This window comes from Nuphar pumila, chromosome 13, assembly GCF_984573655.1.
Source record: "Nuphar pumila chromosome 13, dmNupPumi1.hap1.1, whole genome shotgun sequence".
Lineage (NCBI taxonomy): Eukaryota > Viridiplantae > Streptophyta > Magnoliopsida > Nymphaeales > Nymphaeaceae > Nuphar > Nuphar pumila.
This window is the reverse complement of record NC_143261.1, coordinates 75,360,336-75,384,509: the sequence shown is the minus strand read 5'-3', so window position 1 is coordinate 75,384,509 and position 24,174 is coordinate 75,360,336. Positions and strand designations below refer to the sequence as shown.

General features: G+C 36.5%; 1 protein-coding gene and 1 pseudogene across 4 annotated transcripts in view; both read right to left on the bottom strand.

The window, feature by feature from the left end:
* The window catches only part of LOC149818744 (choline transporter protein 1-like), a 30,953-nt pseudogene extending 13,441 nt beyond the window's left edge, over positions 1–17,512 (bottom strand).
* The window catches only part of LOC149818743 (uncharacterized), a 42,586-nt gene continuing 33,754 nt past the window's right edge, over positions 15,343–24,174 (bottom strand). For 2 of the 4 annotated variants that reach the window (XM_089983978.1, XM_089983981.1), the window contains 4 exons: positions 19,445–19,523; positions 18,145–18,216; positions 17,992–18,071; positions 17,197–17,366 (listed from right to left, as the gene is read on the bottom strand). In XM_089983978.1, coding sequence (XP_089840104.1) covers positions 18,024–18,071; positions 18,145–18,216; positions 19,445–19,523 — 199 coding nt within the window. In that variant the 3' untranslated portion in view covers positions 17,197–17,366; positions 17,992–18,023. Of the gene's footprint in view, positions 15,613–16,752; positions 16,969–17,196; positions 17,367–17,991; positions 18,072–18,144; positions 18,217–19,444; positions 19,524–24,174 lie in introns of those variants that run through there. The other 2 variants (XM_089983980.1, XM_089983979.1) reach the window with 2 other exon arrangements.

Here is a 24,174-nt window from a genome sequence, read left to right as displayed (position 1 = left end):
TCCATTAAAAAAAATTTATTGAGATTTGAAACCCCAAAAAGAAAAAGGAAACATTTTCATCAGATGACCAGTCGTGTTTATGTTTTGGCAGACAATTTATTGCTTTTCTCCCCTTTTGATTTACTGATTTATAAAGTTTATGAAATGAACATAATAGGTTGACACTGAAAGCAAGTTTCCCAACCATTTTCTATAAGTTTATTATGAATAAGATAAAATCAAGGATAAAGAAAGTATGTAGTGGCAATCAAACAACAATATATCTATCCAATAACATAACCAAGAGAAATAAAAAGATTTCTAACCTTTTAAGTAGAACATTGTGACAGATATTATGAGAATGTTAAACAGTATCACAGTTACCCACGTCATAGCAGCAACAAAATGGTGAATCATTAGCAGCCAAATAACTGACAAAAACAGAGGTAGCATCCCTCCACAGACAATTAATACAGGCCATGTCTTTCCAATATCAGCCACATATCGCTGCAGACAATGAGTTTATAGGTGTCAACCATCGTTCAATACGAAAACTGAAGAATTCCAAAGATATTAGGAGATAAAGAAGCAAAAAAAAAAAACAGTTAGAGTCCATACTTAATAGACTGGTAAGCTGCTATAAGGCAAGGGATGATGAATGTGATAATTCCAGGTCAAAACTAAATTCTGAAGTGTCACAATCGATATTTGAAGCATGAATTGTGAAAGCACTTTAGAAGGTGCAATTTAACATGTGAAGATCATGTTACATCTTCAGACACTTGCCACAGCAGAAGGGACAAACTTCTTGATGCAATTTTTATTACGGGAAAAAGTAGCAGACACAGAAAATTTTGGACATATCAACTAGATCACAAACCAACTCACAGATAAGACATGATTGGCAATCACTGAATGTCTTATTTGGTAAAAGCAAGAGGATTTGTACTTGAAAGAATAATAGCATCTTCCTGATTTGTTTTCAGGTAGAGACTTTTTCCATTACTCCAAAGACAGCCAAAAAACTAGCATTTCAACCTATGTCACCTGGGTGTGGGTACAGGTACGGGTACGGGTACGGGTACGGGTACGGGTACGGGTACGGGTACGGGTACGGGTACGGGTACGGGTACGGGTACGGGTACGGTACGGGTACGGGTATGGTATGGGTATGGGTACGACACGGAAATTTTAAAAAATGAGGGTACGGGTGTATATATATATATATATATATATATATATAAGTCAGTTTTAAGTTTGACCCATGTCTGACTCAGACCTGGACCAAAACAGATCCAGGTCTGAATCAGGGTTGCTTTGATCCAGGTCATTTATACTCAAGCCTGATTCAGACCTGGATCAGATTCAGGCCTGATTCAGACCTGGGTCAGATCAGACTTGACTTAGACCTGGATCGAAACTAGATTTGGATCAAAGTCAGGACTGAATCTGAGCTGGATCAGACTCAGGTAACAGTGTTTTAAAAGTTGGAGAGAGAGAGAGGTTCCACCGAAAACTCTCATTTGTGGCAGCGGAGCATAGTGTGCTTTAGGCGCCAAGTGACAGGGTTAGGGCAGGTTTTTGTAACCCCACCCCTTCTGAGTCTCTTCCTCCCTGCTCTCCTCCTCCTTCACTCACTGGGCAGCAACACCACGAGGTGCACAACCCCTTCCAGCAAGGTACCTCTCTCTCTCTCTCTCTCCTTCTTCTTCTTCCTTCTCTCTCTTCCTTTCTCCTCTTCCTCTTTCTTCTTTTTTTTCTTCTTCTTTCCTACCTTTCACCGACATAAAAAAAAAAGTTTGGATCAAGGTTGGACCTGACCCGGAAAAGTGCGGGACCCGACCCACGGCGTACCCGCACTGCGTCTGGTACCCGCCCCCGTGTCGACATGGGTACGCCAACCATTTTGGAGTGTCCCGGTTACATAGATTTCAACTAATTCTTGTTGGAAAACAAGTGATAATAACATAAATGCACAAGAAAAAATAATAATAATCTCCAACAGCATAATTATGGTTAGATAGTGAACCTTCAGGACGGCTGATGGAGAATTGATGACATTGTGAACAGATTTCTCCATTACAGTATTCTCATTGATATTTACTCCACCCATCTGCTTCCACTGCCTCAAAGACTCATTTGAAGTGCGTGCTATGAGCTGGCAGCTCCAGAAAACTAAAGATCACCAAAAAAAGTTGTTACTCCTGCCTACTGAGAAAATAATTTTTCAAAATTAAGCAAGAATCAAAGATAACTTCAAATCGATTCTCCATACTAGCTCCAGTAATCTTAAAGTTTGTCTTTTTCTTTTTCATGTATGGGAAATAACAATGTTAAAATATTTTGTGCCAGACAATACTCACACTCCTTTAATATGAATGCCCATACACATTAGATTTCTCTGTCAACCTACTAAAAAACTTCCATGAATGAATTTTCTGGTATCAGTCATAGGTATCATCTCATGAAAATATTGACAAGGATTTTTTTGGGGAAAAATTAATAGGTACAATTACTGGCCTCCTTGGGGAAATACTAGGAAAATTTTAAAAAGTAAAGAAAATAAAACATGAAACAATTTTTTAAAAAACTGGAATTCATCAACAAAATAGAGTGGTTTTTGTTTTGTAATTTTCAATCTACACCAGTATTTTATCATTAAATAAAAGCTTTAAAAACATCAATGTTCAAAATATTGGCAACATTTGTGACTACGGTTAATATCCAACAAATATGAATATTCTGATACATAATTTTATAAAATAAACAAGGTACTAACCGTCATGGTTACCTATTTCAACATGTAAATCACATATCAATTAACCAAGGACAAAGATATGCACATGAGAACTGCAGGACTTTGATGACATAACGAGGTGCATAGAATTACAGCTTGCACAGATGTGCAATATAGATGCAGTGATGGACAACTGACACAAATAAATAGTGGAGAAAGGTCCCACACCAAATATCCATACATACAAACAACTGAAAATTCAGATAATTCTGACTATATTGCACAGCATAGCTGTTGTCAATGTTTGGAAAAAGGTCCAACATTAATATCCATAAACTTTACATTAACAACTGACATAAAAAAATTTAGACGATACTATGTTCTACAGCATCACCGCTTCCAATAGTCCAAGGTTTCTTGGATTATAGACCATCTTAATACGTCAATAAATATCAACAATTTTCAGGAATATCTAATCTAGAAGGTGGAGCATAAAATACTTACAGGCACACAAGAAAAATGACATCTGTCTAATGTCAGAGACTTCATGTTGATTAATAAATGTTTAAGCATGAACACAGAAAACTCTTCCAGACATACTTTGTTGAGAGAAAAGTATTGCTACTCGCCATTAATACTGGGGAATATAACAGGGTAACATGGACCTTGAAGCTGAAGAGAACTGCTCCTCGTAGGCTGTGTAAGAAACTCAAAGTAATCATAATTCCTATCTATCCATAGTCACATATCCAAATGAGAGTGTCCTCTGATGGGGTGGGGCACTCCATGAGGCAGATGCTGCGTGCATCTGACAGCTTAAACTGTGTCTCCCTGAGACCACTCTCATAAACTTGGTTTGGATTTACCCAGTATCTAACTTCCAACTCCCGAAGGTTTGGGTCTGCATGCTTGTTGCCACAGACATTGCCTTTGTAATCAAGTCCATATACAAGCCTGGGTTGAATACAAATCATTGGAGTTACACACACATGATTCATAAACAAGAAACACATTGCAGCTCAAAAGCAGTTGTTTTACACTAAAACTCAGGATAGCTTTTAAATAAGCACTTTGCACAGAATGCAACAAAGACAAGACACTGGCATCAAACAGTTTCTCAGTGATCAATAACTAATATGTTTGCAGCTTACATATTGTAGTCACAATAGATGAGAAGAAAAATGACAATGGCATGTGTGTGTGTGTTACAAGTCACCATAGATTGAGAAGTATAATGAGAATTAGTGGGTGTTTGTCTATCTGCATGCATTTGTATGCAATACACATACACGTGCATAAAATCAGCCTTAATCCTGCATCTTGTTTGGGAAAGCATTTGTAACATGCCAGACATGACATAATACATCAGAGATCTCTTTTAAAATAAATGGAGCAAGGTGGTTTTACGGAGAAGCTGGAAGTTAGGCTCTTGGCCACATATTTTCGCCACATATTTTCATTATCTACCCTATTATCATCATTACAGCAACAGAAGCTTTTGCAAACTCTGGGTGAGATGGGGCAACTTGCTCTGTCTGTTTTTTTCTGCATGTACAGTTGCTAAATCATTGTAATTTGTATGGAGTGCAGAGATACCTAGATTAGCATTAAATGGTGTCAACCAGCATAAGTTACACAACTACTGTCTTGAATTGGCTAAAATTATTTTGTAAGTTTAACATCTAAAACGAAAATTACATGCAGGAATATCTCTGGTTTCTTTCTTCTTTTTTATAATTAAGTACCAGTAGAAGCAACATAATTTCCTGGACAGGTAGGCAATAGTAAGCCTGTGAACTGCAAGTTGGCCAGTTAATATAAATTGCTACTATTTTTTGGTTTGGTAAAAAAATACGCAACTGTGAATATGTGAAGTGGTTTTTTCTCCACATAAAGCAAAATAACAACAGAACACAGACCTTGTTGAGATTAACCGCTTCAGTTGGAAACCTGCTTGAGTAATTTAGAGAATTACACGTAATTTCCTCCAATGTCCTCTTCACTATCACATCTACCATTAAGGCTCTTTTGGAAATCTTTAATCCATCCATTTCCATGTGTTGCCAAAATGTGGTGTTGAGGAAGGAGTTACCAAAAACATCTACTTGTGAATGGTGTTGAAATGTGGCATTGGGGCTGCCAACTCCATTCCAATGTAGTGTTTTGGCAACACCACTGCTTCCAAACAGTCAGGCAGCATGAAAGCACTGGGGAATCTGCAATGCACCACATTTTAACACCATTCACAACAGGATGCTTTTGGCAATTCTATCCTCAACACCATATTTTGGCAACACATGGAAATGGTGCTCCCATCTCAATGCAAGGGATCCAAACAGAGCCTTATACATGTTGCTCTCAACCACCCAACTAAAAAGCTACTCATGGACATCAATACTTCAAAACAGACACAATATGCATTTTTCTAACAACAAACAACCATTTTCCTCCTTCAAAATGCAGGTAACTTGAAAACAGACGCTGAAAAAACAAAAACAAAGGAGAAATCAACCACAGTGAGAGCCTAAAATTTCACATGGTTCATCACAAATGTATGTCTATCACTCTTAACTAAGATTTAACATATAGTTCATCACAATTCATGTTCATCACACCCAAAAGAGAACTACAATAAACAAAAAACCATTGAAAACAAACAAGAAAAGTGTAACGCACCCCCCGTCTTGGGGGGGTACGGGAGGAAGGGGAACCACCGCCCCTTCCTCTCCCACGAATCAGATCGTGGGAGAGGAAGAGGGGGTTCCCCCAATTAATACGAGACAAGGGGGGGGGGGGGGGGGGTCGGGAACCGATCCCCCATAGCTATAAAAGCCATGGGTGGGCCTCCTCCCCTTTCCCTACTCAAACACTAGAGGAGCAGAGAGGGAGCGAGAAGGGAGAAGTGGGAGAGGACCCATCGCCAGTCGCCGACAGGTAAGCTCCCTCTCATTGTTTTAATATAGAAGTCGTCGGCAACCTCACGATTGTCGACGAGTTGCAGCAAAACAAGGACAGGGAGAATCTTGTCCCTGCCCTGCAGTAGAAGAAAGGGAGCAACAAAGGGGTTTTCCCTCTGTTATTGTCACCCGCTGGTGACGAAAATGGGGAGGGGAGGACCGCCTACCGCAAGGAGGCAGGAGGTCCGGCCGCTGCCCTCATCACCGTAGGCACCGAAAAAAAAAAAGAGGACGGCAGCCGTAGGCGATCAACGATCGCCAGTGGCACCACCCCATCTGCAGAAACTACAACAGTTCGGCAACAATGGTGTTGCCGGAACTGTCGCAAAAATAATACAGGGCAGACTCTGTCTGCATTTTCTATAGACCAAGTCAGCCATACTGCTCGGTTTGGGCATGACCCGAACTGAGCCAGGTTAGCGCAAATCGAGCCAAGGTCTGAGTGCTCTGACAAACCGACTTAGTCTTAACAGACTGAGTCGGGTCTGTATACCGTGACAGACTGACTCGGTCTGTTAGGACCGGTTCAGGTCTATTTGGCCATAGCAGACCGACTCGGTCTAGACAGACCGAGTTGGGGTCTATTTTCTTGATAACTCGGTACAGACAGATCGAGCCTAAATGGTATTAAAGGTAGATTGACTCGGTCTAGACCAAGTCGGGCCTCGATGTGGGTCAAATCGAAATTAGATTTTGATATATATATGTATAATGTATGTGAATATATAAATGTGGGTGCGCATGAGTGGGTGAGTGCAATAAAAAAATTGAGATAGTAAAGACCTCAATTTTTTCAATACGCACCAGATCCAAGTTGAATGCAAAATACAAATTAGATCGTTGATACCCAAATGAATCTAAAAATAAGTGGAGTTAGTCCAAAATCCAAGAATGCCCAGCACGGACGCTATGCTTATGCCAAATCATCACAAATAGGTTTGGATCAGGCATATCGGATCCAGGATCCAAATCAGAATTTGGATGTGAATCTTAAAGTGACATAGAGGTCGTTATCATTGGTCGAAAGAGCAAAAAGATTATTTTACCCTTAGTATGCCTAAATGATAAACACGCCATAACTTGGTACCCCGAAATAGGATTCAGGTGATTATTGAATCTATGGATTCTACTACTTGAGTAAAATCCTTTAGTAGGGGATGTGAGGACAAACTCTTAAAGAATGAAGTTAGAGTTTGAATATTTTAGTCTAAGGGTATTTTGGTTATTTTAAGATGAGACTGTAAATAATAATACAAGGTATTCATTGATTTCAGTTCAAAACTTGCGTAAGGCTAATAATATATTTTAGGAAGTAGAATTAAAATTCAAGGTAAGTGAACATTTATAAATTCCTCCTTAGTTGATTAAAACACATGCTAGCTAGTTTAGGCATCTTTCAATGTGATTTCAATCTATAAAGTGCAAGTATGATGCTTAAACCTGATCATACATATTTTCTTAATTATTATGTAACATGACATGATTGCATGTAAGAGATTGATGTATAATACGGGAATTGAGGGTAGAGTTTTCAAAGTCTCAGGGTAGGTATTACCCTGGGAATATCATGCTTATGCCTTAGGGGGGACTGTAATATAGTGTATTTTCGTACTTAGTCATTTTTAGATTTTTTAAAAATTTGGTTAAGTCTGGAAGAAAATCGTTTGAACCTCGATATTAGATCGATGCTTTTGAGTCTGGGCTTGGTCCAGGTCTCATCATCTAGGTCTAAACGAGCCACTTAAAATGTGAGGAAAAGTTTAATTTTTGACTTTTAAATTCATGCGAAATTCAAGCAAAATTTGAGATATTTTTGGGCAAAATTCAGAATTTATCCTAAAGCTATATGTCGTTGGATGTGTCTCAGAATTCTTAGGGCAACGGTACTTTACTTTTCTGAATTCGAATTCCGATTGACCTGAAAATCACATTTTTTTTAAAGGAGCAGTTTGTCGAACTGGATCCAGATTTGGATCAGACTGGATCCAATGGTTTTGATTCGAATTAATATGGATCTGGACACTATCCAAGACCCACATTAATCTAGATTTTGTCCAGTCCAAAACCCATTTGGATTTTTTGGAGATGGATTTGGATCCAGATTCAAACCCATGCCCAACAATTTTTTAGCTTTAAATTCATCTAAAAGCTTTAAATTGGAGTTAAATAAAGTTAAGAAGTCTCCTAAATTAATTTGGCTATTTTTCAAATCTTTTAGATAATTATTAATTAATTAATATTTAATAATTAGTTAATTAATTAAATTTTATTAATTCTAAAATTTGTATTTTAGGGTTAAGAAGGACTTCTAAATAGAGTCCTTGTACATACCTAAAGAGCCTTGGAAAGTTTTAAGAAGGGAATTTAAAAACAAATTGAAAACTTTGAAAAAGTCAAAAAAAAATGAAGAGTTTGGAAATTTTTGGAAAAGGAAGGTGAGAGGGAGAGTCCTCTTTTGAGGAAACCCTCCCTCTCCAGCCTTTCTAAAGAGGGCTGGAGAAGGGGGGCATCACTTTCTCTCTTGGCTATATAAAGTCAAAAAAAAAAAAGGAAAAAGAAAGAGAAAGGAAGAAAGAGAGAAGGAAAGAAAAAAGAGAGGAGGGAGAGAAGGAGGAGAGCTGCTCCAGCTCTCCACCCACGTTTTTCAACCTTCATTCCTATTTTTCTTCACTTTTTTTATTCAAGGTATGGGTTTTCTCCCTTGAATCAAGTGAGAAATTGATATGGATTGGATTTTCATGCAATAATTTGGTGAAAATCCATGGAAAAGATGTTTAAAACCCTGTTTTTTATAAATATATATGAAGGGGGATGCATGGATCCTCCTCCATGGTAGTATTCTTGAATATCTCTATTCTTTCAAAGAAATAAAATTCTGTATATGTAAAAACAGAAATTTTATTGGTGGTTTGTAGTCTATTTTGGTTGGTGAATGCACCAGGATGCTCCCATGTCTATCATCCATTTGCTGCATATGCCCCATCAGGAAAGATGTGGGAAGATAACTGCCTAATATATTAATCGGTGGCTCTCTTGATTGACTGCACCTAAGTTATGCGCGGTTTCTTATTGAGCATTGATGTATTCTTCCTTTTTATTCCCTGGTTTATAACAGTTTAAGTGGTAGACCTTTACTCGTGTCATATAGAAATTCCAACAATGATCATGCATGGTGAATCAGGCTATGTTTAGCGAATAAGGCTCCACTTTTCATTGTAACCCAAATTGTTGTATTTTTATAATTGTTTTCTTTAGTGGTCAGAAGCACATTAAGTTAGCTGAAGTAAATTCCACTCATTTTTTGCTTATTGACAACACTGAGGTATGAGATTTAAGCTGCACCGTGTATATTAGAAAATGTTGTACCAGTGTAAGCAATGTTCTCCTTAGATTCTTATTGCTTTTGTTGAGAAACAGAATGAGCATTGTCTTTCACTCTCAATGCCCTTCTCTTTGTTTCTCCACCCTCATCTTTAATGTATTGAATTTAAACAGAATCATGTACTCTAAATGTCAAGCCCGGAACCGGCCTGATAGTCCCCTAAGTGGCATTGGAGAGGACCCTGCATAGACCTGACCTGTGCAGGGTCTGTGTGCAGGATCCTCTCGACCCCAGCCGAGTGGGCTCGGTTGGGTCTATGCCTGGTAGTTTTTCAAAAAAAGAATATATACCGTTTTTGTGTTGGAAATCTCCTAGACTGGTCTCATACATGTATTTGTTATAATGGGTGAGATTTATGGACTCTTGTGAAAGTCTCTCTAAAGATGCAACTAGTTTTTCATACACCAGTTACATTGTTTTCAGTTCTGGGCATCGATCTTGGCTGCAGATCAGTGACAGTAATCAGACATCATTGCATTAAAAAAAAACTGATGCCCTTTTTGTTGAAGAGCTTAGGGGCTGGCAGCCAGCCGAGCACTCGGCTGACTGCCAGACCCTGACAGTCGCATGTACAGGCCCTGGTAGGGCCTGTGCACGGACTGTTAGGCCTGGGCTGGCCTGATAGCCCCGGGTCATGCCTTAGAAGAGGGTCCTGCCAGACCTGTACAGGCCCGGCTTGTGCAGGGTCTGTTTGCAGGGCCACCCTGATCCCAGCCGAGTGGGCTCGGCTGGGACTGTACTCTATTTGTTTGAAAAAAAACTCTGTGATTAAGACAAAACCAAGATATTGTCCCCATGTAAATGCTCATTGTGTGGAGTGATTGTGTTCTGAATCCAGTGCTGGCCTATTCATGTTAATATATATATATATATATATATATATATATATATATATATATATATATATATATATATAAATGAATGTATTCTACCTTTATGGTGTTAGCCTAGTTTACAAGAATAGATGTGTATAGACCATGTTCATGCTATGGCTTGTTTAGGGTTTTGAAACATACTATGCATGAATGAGTTTAATGTGCATAAATGTGATGTGGCAATCTTAAGCATTGTGTTATATGTAGCTTGCTTCTAATACATGTGTACATGAGACGATGTATGGTTTGAGGATATATGCATGTGTACATTTTCAAAATTTAGTTCTCATAAAGGAAAGCATATGTACACACAAGCACCTACACATGAATATTGTAAATTTATGTATATGGATGTTTAATGCATGCATATTGTTATTCGACATATATGAGTGCAGTTTAAAAGCATGTTGACATCATTGCATTGGTAGCATGATTGTTTCAATTTTTTTATATGATGTATCAATGATCAATGGATCTTCGTGGGCCTAATGAACCTGGAGCTTGGGTTGCTCCTTGTGTTTATGCATCACAAAAATCACATTTGATATTTTTTTTTTATTGCACTGGTTTGCATTTTTTTTTTCTATGGGTTGGAGTCTTGTGATGAGCTTCGCATTTGGAAATGTGAATTTATAATATTAATTTGGCATGCTGAATTGCAAATTAATGAAACAATTATTGATAATAACATAAAGAAAGTACTTTCTGAGATGTCTTGTCAGGAGCACAAGACTCTTGGAGTTATGATTTTGGAAAAACTGAATAAATACAAAAACTTTGTGTGCGATGTTGTTGTCCCTTAACCCAATATTGAGGTTTTTGCTCCTGACCACGGTTTTAGAGAGTTTCTGTCACTTTGTCTGGGAGTGGTGTATAGACAAAATTGTTGTTTTGGTATACCAAAAAGTGACACTTGTGGATGTTGTTTTTCCTGATGTTTCGACATTAGATGTTTTATAATGTTTCGATGGATGATGTTGTTTCCTGATATCAGTCAATGACTAAGTTTGAAACCCAGTAATAAAATACAACTTGCGTGCTAAATTGCCTTGTGAACCATACTTGACCTCGAAATTTTTTACCCGTCTTGAGTATCTGCGGGCAATGATAATAATAAAAAAATAAAATTTAAATGTATGTGCATCCTAATAGGGACATGCATATGAAAGATGACTTGATTAAAGATAATAACTTGTTCACACATTGAATTAATGCATTTTCCTGTTATGCATTAGATCATGCATTTTGCTTGCATATTTACTTGTCTTGCATGATTTATTAAATATATTGCATAATGTTACATGATGGATTATTCCTACTACTTGATATTCTGCAATTATTCTAGTTGTATTACTTCAAATTATTGCATGCATCATATCTATACTTTTTATGCTTATTTGTTCATTAGAGAAACTTATACTCAGAATTTTAGTTCTGACACCCATATTTTTATATCTTGCAGCCTCAGGTACCCAGTGAGAGAACATTGTTTTGGTAGAGCTACGAGTACATCACGATTGCTCGACAGATCACTTAGGGACAATGTGGCTCTAGTTTTTTTACTTACTCTGATTTTCTTTTATTCTGCACTTGTCAGACTATTTGATTTTAAATTAACAAAGTTGATTCAGTTTGGGTTTGGTTTGAAGGATGGTGTGTAAGATCCCTTGTGGTTTTGTGAATGTGAATTAGAATTGTAAAGGCCTCGAATTCTTGATAAACTTTTCGCAATTGGTTTAAAAAAAAATGCATTTTTCAGAGGTATGAGTTGGGGTCGTTACAGGGACATTGTAAGCGTAGTGAATTTATCTGTGGTGGGTTGTCATCCTTAATAGTTCTGATATGTGAACATGTAGTTAGTGGACATACATTGATGATTGTATAATACACTGACTTTAATATGTGAATGTTGAGTGAAAATTGTATATAGGATGACCACCAAGTGTATGATGGAGAACTCTATTAGGAGGCATGGTCTGTGGTGATGTTGAGGTGTGTACCTCGTGAGTAACTTGAGAATATCTCAGACGTTTCTAGGTGACCCTTAGAGGTTAAAACATTGCCCCACTAGACACATGTAGGATGTAGCATGAACTACAAAACTTTGGGGGCAGGTATAGCTCTTTGAGACACCTTGGGGGCAGTTATAGTCACCCTGGCTCTTTGGCTAGCTACCGATTGAGCTTCTTCGCTTTCGGCTTTCAATCGACGAGATGTTGCAACACCTGTGTTTGTAGTCTGAGTCAGTTTGGAATATGTTGTTGTGAGTAATTTATATATTTGGCCAACATCATAGATTCTGAGTTGTCTACATGGGTTGCTACGCTCGAGAAGGCTATGTCCATAATAGCCGAATAGAATAGAGGTGTCTGAGAATGATGTTAGAATTATGGTAAAAGAGGTAAAACTGATAAATAACATGTGTGTAAAGTAGCAAATTAAACTAAGACTAAGAGCTTAGAGCTCACTAGAGTTGCAACAGTCATCTATATTTGTGAATGGAATCTTACTGGGTTGTAGACTCGTCTTCTTTGGTTGTAACTGTAGGTTCAGGAACTGTTGTCATCACTCACTGGACCTAAAATGACTGTCATATTAGTCACATCAAAGTATGGTTTGCCTCTACTATTTTATTTTATTTATGCATTTGAATGGTTATTGAAAAAAAAAATGGATGTATGAACCTTTAAATATTAAATTAAACAAAAAAAATAAAAAAAAATAAAAATTTTCTGCCAAGATTTTGTGTTGATTCTTGAGATTATAAAGTAATTTCCTTCTGGGAACTAACGTTCAAGAACCCGGGTTTGAGAGGCCCCGGATCGGGTCGTTACAAAAAGAACCAACAAACTACCACCACCACCCAAGCTATGGCTAGGTTCTCTTGAAGAAGATGGGAAAAGAAGTGAACAAAACCAAAAATTTTGTTTCACCATGGTCAAAAATGGAAATCTAATGCAAGAAGAGAAGGGGACCATGTAATACCTCAGAGGGTTGCCCTGGTTAAACCCAAAGCTGGAATTGACGATCATGGCAACCTAGAAAGCGACCATGTAATACCTCAGAGGGTTTCCCTGGTTAAACCCAAAGCTGGAATTGACGATCATGGCAACCTAGAAAACGATGAATACGATCAGGAACACCACGTCCCTGAACCTCCTGTTGTGTTTGATGATGTCATTTTGCTGGGTGTCACCATTGGGGTGCTCATCTCCAGAGGTAGGGTATCTCCCTATGATTGCCCCAAGAGGACCCCCCCATTCCTTCCAACTGTCACCTAGAAAACCCCCACTACCCTAGTCTGATTTCTTACACCTCCCTCTCAGAGAGAGGGCAGAAGGTCCAGCAAGGTCTGAGCTTTTTAGAGAGGAAGTGGGAGAGTAGAGGAGATTCTCTTCTGATGGGCAATTTCGGAATTTCCTATTTCTGGTTATAAGACAAAAATAGCCTCCTGTTATAAACATGCCCCCCTGCATTTTGGGGTCTTCTTAGATCACTAAAATTTCCCTTTTATTCCCATTGGCAATGGATGCCGGGACTCGGTCAAGTTGAACTTGGCATGTCAACTGGTCGGGTTGCCCAACGGTTCCAAACTTGGCTAATGATTCACCGCATAATTAAACTCTCTTCCAGCTTCACAAGCAGAAAACTTCTCGCTTTCTCAAAAACAAAAGAGAAGCTTTGGTTCTTTCCTTCGTTTCCTTATTTTTCTCTCACTTTCTCTTCTCATCTTACGTTTTTATATTTAAAAAATTATTAATTCTTTTATAACAAACGTTCATGTTAATTTTACATAGATTTCATGCTGTTTCTTATTCACTTCCACTCCCGTTTCTTTCGGTTGTCATGTGCTCCCATTAATATTGGCTTCACTGCTTTTCTTCACACAATCTACTTCGTTTCTTGGTAATTGCGATTCACCGTTTGGATTTTTGGATCCAAGTTAATCGAATTGAATTTTGTTTTGGGTTTCAGCTTTGATGATCCGGTCAGGAGTCATTGTCCTTGAAATAAAAGGAGAGGCTTTGGCAAGAAATTGGATTGGTTGGCATGGCATGGCTAATACTAAGACTTGACCAAACCAAAAGGGTCTTTAACTTGACCCTCATCGCCCTAAGTCATGCTTATTTTTATTAATAAAAACAAGTTTATCTTTGGCTCAAAAAAAAAAAAAACTTGACGGGTTGCAGCTATTGTAGAACCAAGATTGAGGGCACAGCCTGATCAACTTGGCATTGCTTTTTTTTAAATTTATGATATGAAGAAACCACCCTGGGAATAGAGACCTAATCGCACTCCACTTAGCATGCCGTACATGGTCATATAGAACTCTATTTTTTACTTAACCAAAAGTTCCATGAGAAGGATGATACTGCAGCCTCAAAAGAATGCATAAAAAAAATCACAAGAATCTCTATAAGAGTAGAGGGAAAATGCTTAAGGTTATAAAGAGAAAAGGTATGCGATTTTTTTTAGAAATAAACAAAAATGACCTTATATATGATTCAACAAAGCATGCCATCGATATATTTTTACAAATATGTTTTGAATATTTGAAAATAAACTCACATATTTAAAAAAAAAAACTTTGCATCTTTAGAAAGAACTTCGCATATTTAGAGTAACTTTGCATTTTGAAAAAACTTCGCGTATTAAGAAAATGTATATGCTCACTTAGTTAGGTATTTGCAATGTTTCGAAGTTTGGGTTTTAAAAAATGCTCACAAATATTAATGTGGACTTCATGATATACCCATAAATAAACATAAGACTTTCCTTTTAAGTGAGTTTGCAATACCCAACGAGCTGACAATATATGGCGCAACTTCATGAGTTTCTCACATGTGATAAAGAAGTCCTAACAAAAATTGCTATTTGCGGTTTTGGTCATCCAATAGCTTTTGGCAAATTGTGTGGTTTTTAAATAAACACGTCACTTTTATCGTAAAGTACAATTGTTTTCCAATAATTTTGTTAAGGAGAAATTGTGTGATTGCTTTTGTCTTTAATTTCAGTGATCAATCATTTCAGAGCAATTTCAAGAATAATTCTCTCGAATGCAATAGACATGGCAACCAAAGAATCCGTTGGATAATCGAAGCCTTATCCCAGTTGCAGGTCATGACACGTGCCTTTCAACTGTAAGCAATGACAAACAGCCCTCAGAATCGTAGGAATTAGTGGTAGTTGATAAAAGAGTGTTACCATTCATGAGGGCAGTAGTCATAACCTGACATCTGAAGTGGGAACAGGCCAGTGGCGGAGCCAGGAGTTTTTCGTTGGGTGGGCAGACTTCGGGTCTTGGGGACAATGCTATGGTCTTGAAGGACGATCCATTTATTCGGATCAATGGCGGAGCCAAAAAAAATCATTGGAGGTTGGAGGCACAGTCGTTCGTGAAGAGATAAAACTTAAATAAGCCTTTGAATTATATTGAAATCGATTGGTTATCAATGTAAAAAAAATCAGCAATATTTATCACAATATTCTCAAATCATTTGAGATCAGTCTTGCATACATTCAGTTCAAATAAACAGCAAGGAACCAGAACATTACACTGCTTTCCAAAAGCAGTTTCTAAAGCTTAAAACGCACAATCCAGAACCCGGTTGAATGCAGATTCTCAGGGAGTGACAGACGCTGGTCCAGATTAGGTGGAAGCTTAGGGTGTATGTGATACAGCTGCCACGGGAAGACAAACGTGTCAGCACCACTTGCTGATCGCTGTACTGGGCGAGTGCTCGCCACCTAAAACAAACTGCATCTAAATGACAACACACCACGGACGATAATATCCAGAACAGGTCAGGTCCAACACTAACAATTTTTCAATTCCAAGCATGCGTTATTGATCCTCGAACAGATTGCTGGATTAAAAGTAAACATATAAAACACACATAGCGGTAAGCATTAGCATACAAGAGTTAAAATAAGATTCTTTGTTTCTTTACGAAATATCGCTGGAGGCACAGTATTTTTTTTTTTCGGTTTCAAATTCTGGGGTGGGCGACTGCCCACCCCTGGCTCCACCACTGGAACAGGCTACAATTCAACTTTATGTTCCCATTTCAGAGCAAAACTCAAGATAAGATTCCTGCAAGTTGTTTTATTGTATCATGGGTGATGCATTACCTTCTGTGCATTTTTTTATGAGAAACCATTCAATTTTGGGACACTCCAGTTTCATTCACAATTATCACTTGGCTCTTCCATAATAGTTCTGAGAACTTCACTTGGATATCTTCAATTCCAACTGTTCATTTCAACTGGAAACACCTTTTATCTATAAAAGTCCATGTGATTTAGAACCATACATTATAGGACCTAAAAGGTTTATCCAACAAACCTGATTCTTTATAGTTACATTTATCTTTTTCAAATCAATGATTGAGTAATATAACAATCCAGATCTTCATACAGCATTTTTATCAAATACAATAAGATGCATCTACATCAGGTAAATATATAGATTTTGTTTAGAGAAATGGAAACATTAAAAATCTCATCCACCATCACCCTTAACCAAAGGAAAACAACTATTTTACACAATTTTAACATTGGTTTTGAAAGATCAACACATTAATCTTTCCTTTATATATTTTTTATAATCAAAATCTTGTCTTTTTAGGTGAAACCAACCAACCCCCAAACCTTGGTATTTTTTGTTAACATAAAGGACATGCTTTATCTTTCTCACTTTAAAGATCTCTCACAATCAAGGACTAAGAATCAATTCCATCTTTATATGGTTCACTTTGAAGATGAATGATTAGCCACTTATCCCACTTTCAAGAAGAGTCTCTATAGGAGCAATGGATATTAACAAGGATCCACTTTGCCTTTCTTCATACATTAATCTCATATTGTACCAAACAATATCGCCTAGAGAGGCAATCCAAGAAATTGGAACCGAGGTTGACCCATAAAGTTGGACTGAAATTCATACACTGCTGAAGAAGTTGGACTGCACTTATGTTTCTACTTTTTCTTCTCATGATACTTATCAGAGGCAATAAACTTTGGGCTGTATTTTTTCCCCTGAATAACCAAGGAAAAACCACCAAGTCACATGAGATTGCAAAATTACAAGAAAGATATAGCTGGCAATTGCCTACAAGATATAAATTGTCTTCTTCCAACCCACTCTGATACCATGTTCAAACACTTTTACGCCTGTGATGTAAAAGTTCTACAGGATTTGTGAAAGAGATAACGAGTGCTGAGTGAGGGAAGAAGTTCAAGGAGAAGAATAGATACAAATCCATGGAGTTCTAGTTGACCCCTCTTCTTTTTATTAAAACAATTTAGAGTTTATTATACATGATGAAAATTGTCCTTGAAAAAGGAGATTCTTTCTAATCAATACACAACCACACCTGGTCAACTCAGTCAACAAAAAAGTAGACAAAAATGTCCTTCCATACTAAACTGATTACCTATGACAAGAAAAATCATTAGATCAGACTGAAATACAAGCTAGCTCACATACTTTTGTTGGACCTAGATCTATAGGTCAGGGACTGACAAACGCCTCAATTTACATGAATCTGAAAAGATTCTAACCATTCACTTCTTCAGTCATCCTTACACTCCTAGTTTTGGAGGGCCAGCAAGAAAACCAGGGCAATTGGTGATTTTTTCATTGCAATTAAATTCATCAAAATGGAGTTACCGCATCCCTTGTTGAGGAAATTTGGGAATCTCAATACCTAAAAGAATAGGTTGATATTGGCTGGAAATAAAATTCAACAATTTGGAGGAAAGATAAAACTAGCAAAAATTGGATTCAAGTGCCACACAATTCCACCAACCCAACAGGCCTGGAGGAAGTGAGTGAAGGGAGTAAACAGATTGGCTTGACATAGAGTTGAAAAAATCTATGCAAGATAAAAGGCCTGGAAAATGAAACTATAAAACTGACTTACCAAAAATAAACTGAGAAAATTTACTAATCAAGAGCAATTAGTCTTATAACCAAGGGAAGAAATTGAAGATAAACACCTTGAGAAAATAACCCGAATGCACATTATGAAAGAACAAGCGAAATAGACCAGCCTCTACCTGGACTCCGTGCAGAACAGTAGTATACGTGTTTACATGGGCACATCTGGATCCAACCTTCTTTGGATTGCAGCAGCCGCCTAGCAATAATTGATACTCAACATAAATGACAGAAAAGGACATAATAAGCCAGTTCACACAAAGTAAACTTACCTCATAATTACCAAGTCTGTATTGGTAATTCATTTCTTCTCGCAGTTGGGCTTGCTCTTTCATGGCTTGTGCCTGAATATGGACCATGAGAAAATTTCTAAGTTCCTATCTCCCAATCAGTTTACAAGCAAATGACAACTAAATAAAAAAATTAAAATCAGTCACCAGTATTGTTCTCAGCAATTTCTTGGAAAGGTTTTTCTCGGAAGTTGTTTTTTAGGAAAGTGGGATTTCTTGAGAAAATCTAGTAAGTTTTAAAAATGAAAAAAATATAAAGAATATAAAAAATAATAGGTTCTGTTGTATTTCTTATGAAAATATAAAGGAACAGTTAGAGAAGTTAAAATATAAAAGAAACAAAAAATAGAAAATGCATGCTTGAAGTACATAAAAATAAGATTTTTTTTAATCTCACAAAACATCACAATAATATATGTTCTAGCAATATTTTAAATATATCACATATTCTCACATTGTTTCTGCCCTTGCAAAGAAAATGTCAATATCGTGATATTTACAAAATATATGTGATATTGGTGATTATGATTAAAATACTAAAAGAAAAAAGTAAAACAGATCACTGGCTTGACCACAGCAGCCAAAATATAAACAAAATGGCTAAGATATATGTTTTACAACCAAGCACATATTTTATGCTGAAAAAATCCCAAGACCATAAAAATAAGAAAAACCTTACTGAGAGTACCATAATGATGACTCTAAAGATGAACTGAACTCATCAAGAAGGAAATGTCTGAACCTACAGTAAGCTAGAACATTTTCAGAAAGATAATTCAATAATGGTCAACCTAGCTTCTTCAGTCTTCGTTCAGACATGTTATGGTGGTCGGATTTAGAGAGGACATGATGAACAAAATTCATATTTGATAAGGGCAACAACAGGTCAGAATCGTCAGATCTAAGAATTCATATTCAAGTATGCAAAGTTCCTAACCTAATAGGATCCCATATATGCAATTTAGGCCCAATATCTTCAGAGGACTGAAACAGCTTGTAAAGGCACTCTGATTATCAGATATGAAGATCAAAATCTAATCGGAATGACATTTTCTTTTAGATCAATGGGTCAAAGGTGAAAAGAATCCCAAGTGTATCTAGATCCCAAAGCAGATTTCCAGAATAGCTGAAGCTCAAGAGATTAATAAAAAAAGGAATTTTTTTGACATCGTCAGCGAGAAAAGGTCCACGTCCAGTAGGAACATATCTAAGTCGACTGGATATCCAACCCATGTCCACACTCCACACACCTATTGCCAAAAATAATGAAGCAAGATATTACCATTCCACTCTGCATAGAATGCTTTAAAGCTTTAACCTCTTCTTCCTTCTGTCTTTCACGCTCCCTCAGCAATTCTTGCCTGCAAACCAACAAAATTTTGATTTCTACTGTGTACAAGATCGGTCTGATCATGATGAAATAGAAAGCTCATAAGATCAGTATGGACTCCCTTTCTTACAAAATTACCAAAATTAAAAACATTTAATAAAATGAAGTAATCATGTAAACTTGCTCAAAACAATAGTTATAATGTGAGTGACACAGAAAAATAAACCTGAAATTCTCTTTAGCGTGTCTACATCAAAAAGTTTAAAGGTGAACAGATAATCTGTAACCATAAATGGCAATGCTTAAATTGGCTTCCACAATGATGTCAGGAAAAACAAATTACCACCATCTGCATGGATGTGCAAGATTCAGTGTATAGAATTGTAAGGTTCCCTTTTACTTTCTGGTTCTATATTTAAATGTTGCCAAAAGTTTGCTCTCGATCATGTATTTGCACTATTTTGCAAACTCGCAACCATGTCATATAGTCTTGAAAATTTTCCATGGTCTATTTTCCATCTTATGCAACCTGAATCAAACAAGACAATTGCAAGATCGCACTTTGATTAAGTACAAAAACTGATAACCCAGATTGCAAAAGAAGCTGCTGAAGAAATTGAGGTGAGCAACTGTATCTGTTGGAGCATGTGAAAAGCTGAAGCCACCACAGCAATCACTTTGATGGTGCTTCCGAAAAAAAGAAAAAAGAAAAAAACAAGAGCTTTTACAACAAAAGAACCATTCAAGGTTGTCACTAGTCTTGACCGTTCTATTATCTTTGTTGCATACTTGGTCTGCGACAAAAAATAACCACGAGGTGAGTAAGTCGCTTCTATTCCAAGAAAATATTGCAAAAAACCAATAATTGTCATATCAAAGTTGTCTTTGAGCACATCTTTGATATGATTTACTTCATGTTTGTCACCTCTTGTGATAATCATATCATCATCGTAAAAAAGTAATATTACCATTCCTGCATTAGAAGACTTAACAAACAATGCAGTGTCCGTATAACAAGATTTAAAGTGAAGTTGTATCATCACACTACTGAACCTATCATACCAAGCTTTGAGGGATTGTTTTAAACCATACAATGCTTTTCGTAACTGACAGATTTTTTCATCTACTAAACTTAAACCTGATGAAGGATTCATTTAAACTTCTTCATTGAGATTACCATTCAAAAAGGCATTTTTTACATTCATTTGAAAGATTAGCCATTTTTTAATTGATGCTATATAAATAAGGGTTCTAACAGCGGTCGTTCGAGCGACTGGAGCAAATGTCTCGTCATAGTCTATCCCATATTCATGATTGTATACCTTGGCTACTAACCTAGCTTTATATATTTCTAATGTCTCATCCCATTTAGTTTTTATCTTGTAGACCCATCTACATCCTATAGTTTTCCTTCCTTTAGGTAATGTTTGAATTTCTAAGTTTTTGCCTTTTCTAAAACTTCTAATCTATCATTCATCACCTTAATTCATTCTTGCTGATTTTTAGCATCATGGTAGGATGTTGGTTCTATATATGAGTGTATAGCCATTAGACACGATCTACACCTAGGTTCAAAAGAATCATAGGATAGAAATCTACTAGGAGCCTTTGAAATTTTCATGGATTTTCTAATACTAGGAGAATCTACATCTTAATTTTGGAAGTATCTTTCTAAAACACATGGTGGATGGTCTTCGGTACGTCGAGTATAGGTTTGAATTTCATTATGAGATAGGTCTATACCATCAAGACCATAATTCACATTCCCATGTGCATCATGAGTGTCGTCGTTGTCACTCGCATGCACATCATGAATGTTTTCACATCTTTCATGTTCATTGACAAGGTCGAAAAGAAATAGATAGTCACAATTCTCTTGGATTTTTTCTTTACCAAACCCATTTTCATTTTCAAGAAAAGTAACATTTCTTAAAACATATAATTTGTTTATTTTAGTGTCATAACATCTATATCCCTTTTGTTTTTCAACATAGCCTAAAAAAACACAAGGAATTGCTTTTGGGAAAACTTTGTCATTTTCTTTTTAGGACAAAAACATTTACAACCAAAGACTCTCAACCTTTTATAATCGAGAGATGTTTTAAATATTTTTTCAATAGGAAAAATGTTTTCAATGTTTTTTGAAGGCATTCTATTTATCAAATAAACCGCTGTAAGAGCGACTTCGGCCCAAAACATTTTTTGAACATTTCTTGATATAAGAAGTGTTATAGTGGTCTTAACAATATGCCTATGCTTCCGGCTAGTCCATTTTATTGAGGAGTATAAGGACAAGATTTTTTATGGATAATCCTACGTAAGTCGATAATTTTTAAACTCTTTTGACACAAATTCTCTCCCGAAATCGGTTCTAAAGATTTGAATATTGGTTCTAAATTTTCTTTGTATAGCAATAATTTTTTTTAAAACAATCAAATAATTCGGATTTGTGTTTGAGAAAAAAAATCCAAGAGTGTCTACTATAATCATCCACAAACACAACATAATAAGATACTCCTCCTTTGGATACAATCGGAGTTGATCCCCATACATCCGAATGTACCAACTTAAATGGATTTTTAGATATAAAATGTCTTAGCCCAAAGGGTAAAGATTTCATTTTACTAAGGATGCAATCTTCACAAACAAAATCTCTTTCTTTATAACTTGTAAGAAATGGAAACAAGTGTAATTTGGACATACTAGGATGTCCTAGTCTTTTGTGCCAATTTTCTATATCTTTTTTTCCACAAAATTACAAAAGGTATGTTTTGATAACTTAAGATTGTTCATAATATAAAGATCTCCTCTTCTATGACCTCGCTCAATCGGCTTCTCGGAGTGAAGATCATGTATTAAACAATCATTAGATGAAAACAAAACTTTGCAATTTAAAAAATGGATAAAAGGTTTAAATTCAATTTTGGTACTACTTTAATATTTTGCATAAAGAAGGTTTGTTGTTTTTTAAAAACCCAAAAACTTTTAATTTTTAAAGAAGTTCTATCAGCGGTTGAAACATAAGAGTTATTTGGGTTAGTATGACATTCGGATAATATGGACTCATTTGGAGTCATATGGAAAGAGGCACCGGAGTCAAGGATCCAAGAAGTCTTACCAGGGTCACCACTTGTGAATACGACCGCCCACAGAAAGAAAGAAGCTTGATTTTTGAACATTGGTTGCAATGCCTCCATCAGTTGTGTCAAAGGCAATGAGCCGATGCATTTGGAGTCGTCTACACCATTTTTTTCAAATGATGGTCCCACCAAAGCAACCATTTTATTACCTCTTTAATTTTCTTTCCTTCTTTTGGGGCAAAAAGGCTTGATGTGTCTCAGTTCATAGCAATGGTAACATATAATTTTGCCACCCTTCTTGTATTCATGATCACTTCTTTTATCACTTTGACTTCTTCATAGTCATTAGAATTTCTTTCATTCTCATTTTTCACAAAGTGAGGAGGTTTATAACTCCTAGTGTGATTTTCGAGCTTTGATATAGCAAGCATGGATTCTTCATCGTTTGAAGTGGATGATTTTTTTAACCTATTTTCTTCCATAGTTAACTATTCAAGAGTTTCAACTATGGTAGGTACACCTCCTCTATGAAGGAGAGCCGACTTGGACCCTTCAAATTCGGGTCTAAGCCCATTAACAAATTGGTAGAAATGCGCCGTTTTATTTTGTTTTTCACGGAGTTCTACGTCTTGAGGGCAATGTCATTTTAACTCTAGAAGAGTCAATTCGTCCCAAAGAAAAGATAGGGCATTGTAATATTCCCTAATGTTCATCTCTCCTTAGGTCATAGTTCTCACTTTATTTTGCATATGCGAGCAATATCCTTGAGACTATACATATCTTTAAGATATTTTCATGCATCACTAGCGAAGTCAAATTTTGCTAAGCTAGAGAACTTGTTGATGTCAACACTATTGATGAGCCATCCAATTATCTTGGAATGTCAACACCATTGATGAGCCATCCAATTATCTTGGAATGGCTCATCCTCCACTCTTTCCATTTTTTCTCATATTCTGCGACGGCCTTAGACATCTCTTCTCGTTATGTAATATCGTGTGTTTTTCTATAATATTAAATTCTGAGACTTCATAAAATTTGGCTAAGTGTTTCATAAAGTCGATAGAAATCCTCGATTTCAAAGTTAAAAAGACTCCCAAAGGATGGAGATACCCTCTGGAAATTTATTATTTAATAAATAATAATTAACTATTAAAAATATTTAATTCCGAAAATTCATTTTTGGTATGACAGAGTTCTACATGTTAAAATGTATCATTCAATCTTTGTAATCTTATATATATTTTATATATATAAAGGATGATACATATACATATATGGTATATATGCATATGTATCTTCCTAATTATATATATATATATAATATATATTTCTCTATTATTAGGCATAGAGGTAGTTTAGTCATTTCCCCTTTTTACGCATATTCCATTTGGAATGTGTTTGTAATTTTATTTTTATTTTTATTTTTTAATTTTTTTACTTTTTTGTGGTTTGCGCCACCTAGGAAGGCTCCCAACGACTCCTTTGGGAGCCCACTATGCGGCTCCTCTCTTGTGTTATAAATAGGGGTCTCCCCCTTGTAATTTACTCACTCCTTTGGAGGAGCTTTTGCTCCATGTAATGGGTGTTACACCATTCCTC